Source organism: Volvox carteri, assembly GCF_000143455.1.
Source record: "Volvox carteri f. nagariensis unplaced genomic scaffold VOLCAscaffold_55, whole genome shotgun sequence".
NCBI lineage: Eukaryota > Viridiplantae > Chlorophyta > Chlorophyceae > Chlamydomonadales > Volvocaceae > Volvox > Volvox carteri.
The window spans coordinates 930,980-933,396 of record NW_003307598.1 but is presented as its reverse complement, the minus strand read 5'-3'; the positions used below and the strand labels follow the sequence as shown (position 1 = coordinate 933,396).

The following is a 2,417-nucleotide window of genomic DNA, read 5'->3' as shown; positions in this document are numbered from 1 at the left end:
AGTAGTTATTGCATTAACCCTTAAGTTATTCATCATGCATAATGGGCAAGTCATATGAGTTCCTTACCAGCACGGCCAGGGTTTGGGCCCTTGTTCTGATTGTAGTCAGCCACTGCTTGCCTCAGACGGGTGCTTGCCTTGGCAATGCGGAGGCCCTGCACACCCTTGACCACGACCTCCTTGATGACCCCGCCGAGAGTATGCATGCCATCCATGTTGATCATCGAGCAGGGGTTGAAATACCGCAGGATGTAAATGGGGCAGGCAAGGCCCACGAGCTCTGGACGCCCAGGGACAAGGAGCTTTGCAGCTCCTGGCTGGCCCACTGCATTACCCCTGACGGCATTCACTGGGCTCCTCCCCCGCCTTCCCCGCCGTGCAACGCCTGCACCACGGGTGTTTGCAGTAACGGCCCCACGGGACCCCCGGCCCCCGTCTCGCCCAGTGCGGCCCCTGCCACGGCTGCGTCGTCCACCAGGTAGCTCTTCCTCAAGCTCGCGTGCATGCTGGCGGCCACGCCCACTGGCTGGCTCTTCATCCGCTTCCACCTCCTCCTCACTGACATCCCCTGCAATGACTCCTGGCTGGCCCACTGCATTACCCCTGACGGCATTCACTGGGCTCCTCCCCCGCCTTCCCCGCCGTGCAACGCCTGCACCACGGGTGTTTGCAGTAACGGCCCCACGGGACCCCCGGCCCCTGTCTCGCCCAGTGCGGCCCCTGCCACGGCTGCGTCGTCCACCAGGTAGCTCTTCCTCAAGCTCGCGTGCATGCTGGCGGCCACGCCCACTGGCTGGCTCTTCATCCGCTTCCACCTCCTCCTCACTGACATCCCCTGCAAAATCATCAGTGCCATGGCTGGGCCCCCCGCCATCACCATGGTGCACCCCAGCATTCGCAGCAAGTGCAGCCTTGACAGCTGGTGGCTCCTGAACACCTGCCGTGAGCTCCTGCCGTGTTCGAAATGGAGGTGGTCCTTCGTCAGTGCCACAAGCCGTTGCTAACCTGCACACAGCACGGGTGGACCCACAAGGGAGGGCCCAGGCTTTTTATCTAACATGTCAGAATTAGAGAGAAAGAAAGACAACTTAGGGTTTAGAGAGAAGAGAATACAACTGGTGCAGCCCCATCTCCGTACCTGTGCAGATCAGCAACATCAGTACGCCAGGGATGACCTGGCGAGAGCCAGCGATGATGGTTACACCAAACCGTCTTGGTGCCCACCCTGTGCCCGACAGCACAGCACTTGAAGCAGCCAGACGGTGAGGGGGTGCCCTTGAGGCCGAGATGCTTCTGGAAGCCCTTATAGTCCATCACAAGACCCACGTTAGCAACATACAGTGGGAACTCCTCACCAGTTCTTGCGTCCGTTACCACCACACCTTCGGTAATCAGTGTCAGTAAGTCATCCGTGATGAGTAGAAGGGTATGATTGGGGTCGAAATACTCCGCTTGCTTCTGGCCCGTCAGCTTGACGTTTCCCGCCGTTACACACAAGATTGTGCAATATCCCAGCAGGTACCGCTTTTCCGGAGGCGCGTTGACAACGAGTAGAAGCCACGCCGTGCTTGAGCGTTCTTGCTCGTCTGCAGGCACCTGGCAGGCAGGAGGTTGGTTAATAGGGATGACAGTGAACATGGCAATATTCGATCCTCCGGCCTACCCAACCATCCCAAATCCAAGCAAACTCACCACAAACGCGTCGGAGGCAATCATTGTGACGAGGCAGCGGGGATCACGGAAACGGGGGTCCGAGGCCAGCAGTTCCTGGACTACAGCTGCATCACAAATGTCCCTCAGCTGCCCATTGCGCCTCATCCGATCTGGGCTCTGCCAGCTGGAGAACTCCTCCGCGAGCTGCTTGTTGCTGAAGACACGCCCGCAGAACCCGCCAATTGGGTTATAGGTCAGATATCTTGCCTCCGAGCGCATCTTTGGACAGGCAATCCACTCGCCTGCCCGCGGGCCAGGTACCATGCCCCCGCAATGATCAGCCCCCCGATACTCGGGCCCACGGTAAATGAACCCACAGGGGCACATGTCGTACCGAATGAGCCTTGGCCATCGACAACCACCCACATCTTGAAGCTGGGTAAGTGCTTGCTTGAAGGACGTTGGAAGAAATGGTGCTGCTGCCCTCTGTTCCCTGCTGGCATACGGCCCAGTGAAGTCAGCGTGCTTCTTGCTGAGCATCTCCCTCACTACCGTCTCCGTGGCAGATGGGCTGCTGTCCTTGACGTCAAGTGCGTGAAGGCAAGCTGTCACTACCAGTGCACGAATGGCAGTGTTGTTCGGCAATTCTGGATAAGCCACACGCTGAAACCGTGTGAGAGGCCGACCGCCATCATTCCCTGGCAAGAATGTGAAATCACCCGTTTCAAGCATACACATGTACCATGACAACTTCACACATTTCA

General features: G+C 58.3%; 1 protein-coding gene across 1 annotated transcript in view; it reads right to left on the bottom strand.

The window, feature by feature from the left end:
• itnpB (Idaten transposition protein) overlaps nt 1–2,417 on the bottom strand; it is a gene marked incomplete at both ends in the record, with an annotated part of 6,863 nt that overhangs the window by 2,026 nt on the left and 2,420 nt on the right. Inside the window, 3 exons of the mRNA XM_002955822.1 lie at nt 68–1,005; nt 1,139–1,596; nt 1,693–2,351. Coding sequence (XP_002955868.1) covers nt 68–1,005; nt 1,139–1,596; nt 1,693–2,351 — 2,055 coding nt within the window. The remainder of the gene's footprint in view (nt 1–67; nt 1,006–1,138; nt 1,597–1,692; nt 2,352–2,417) is intronic.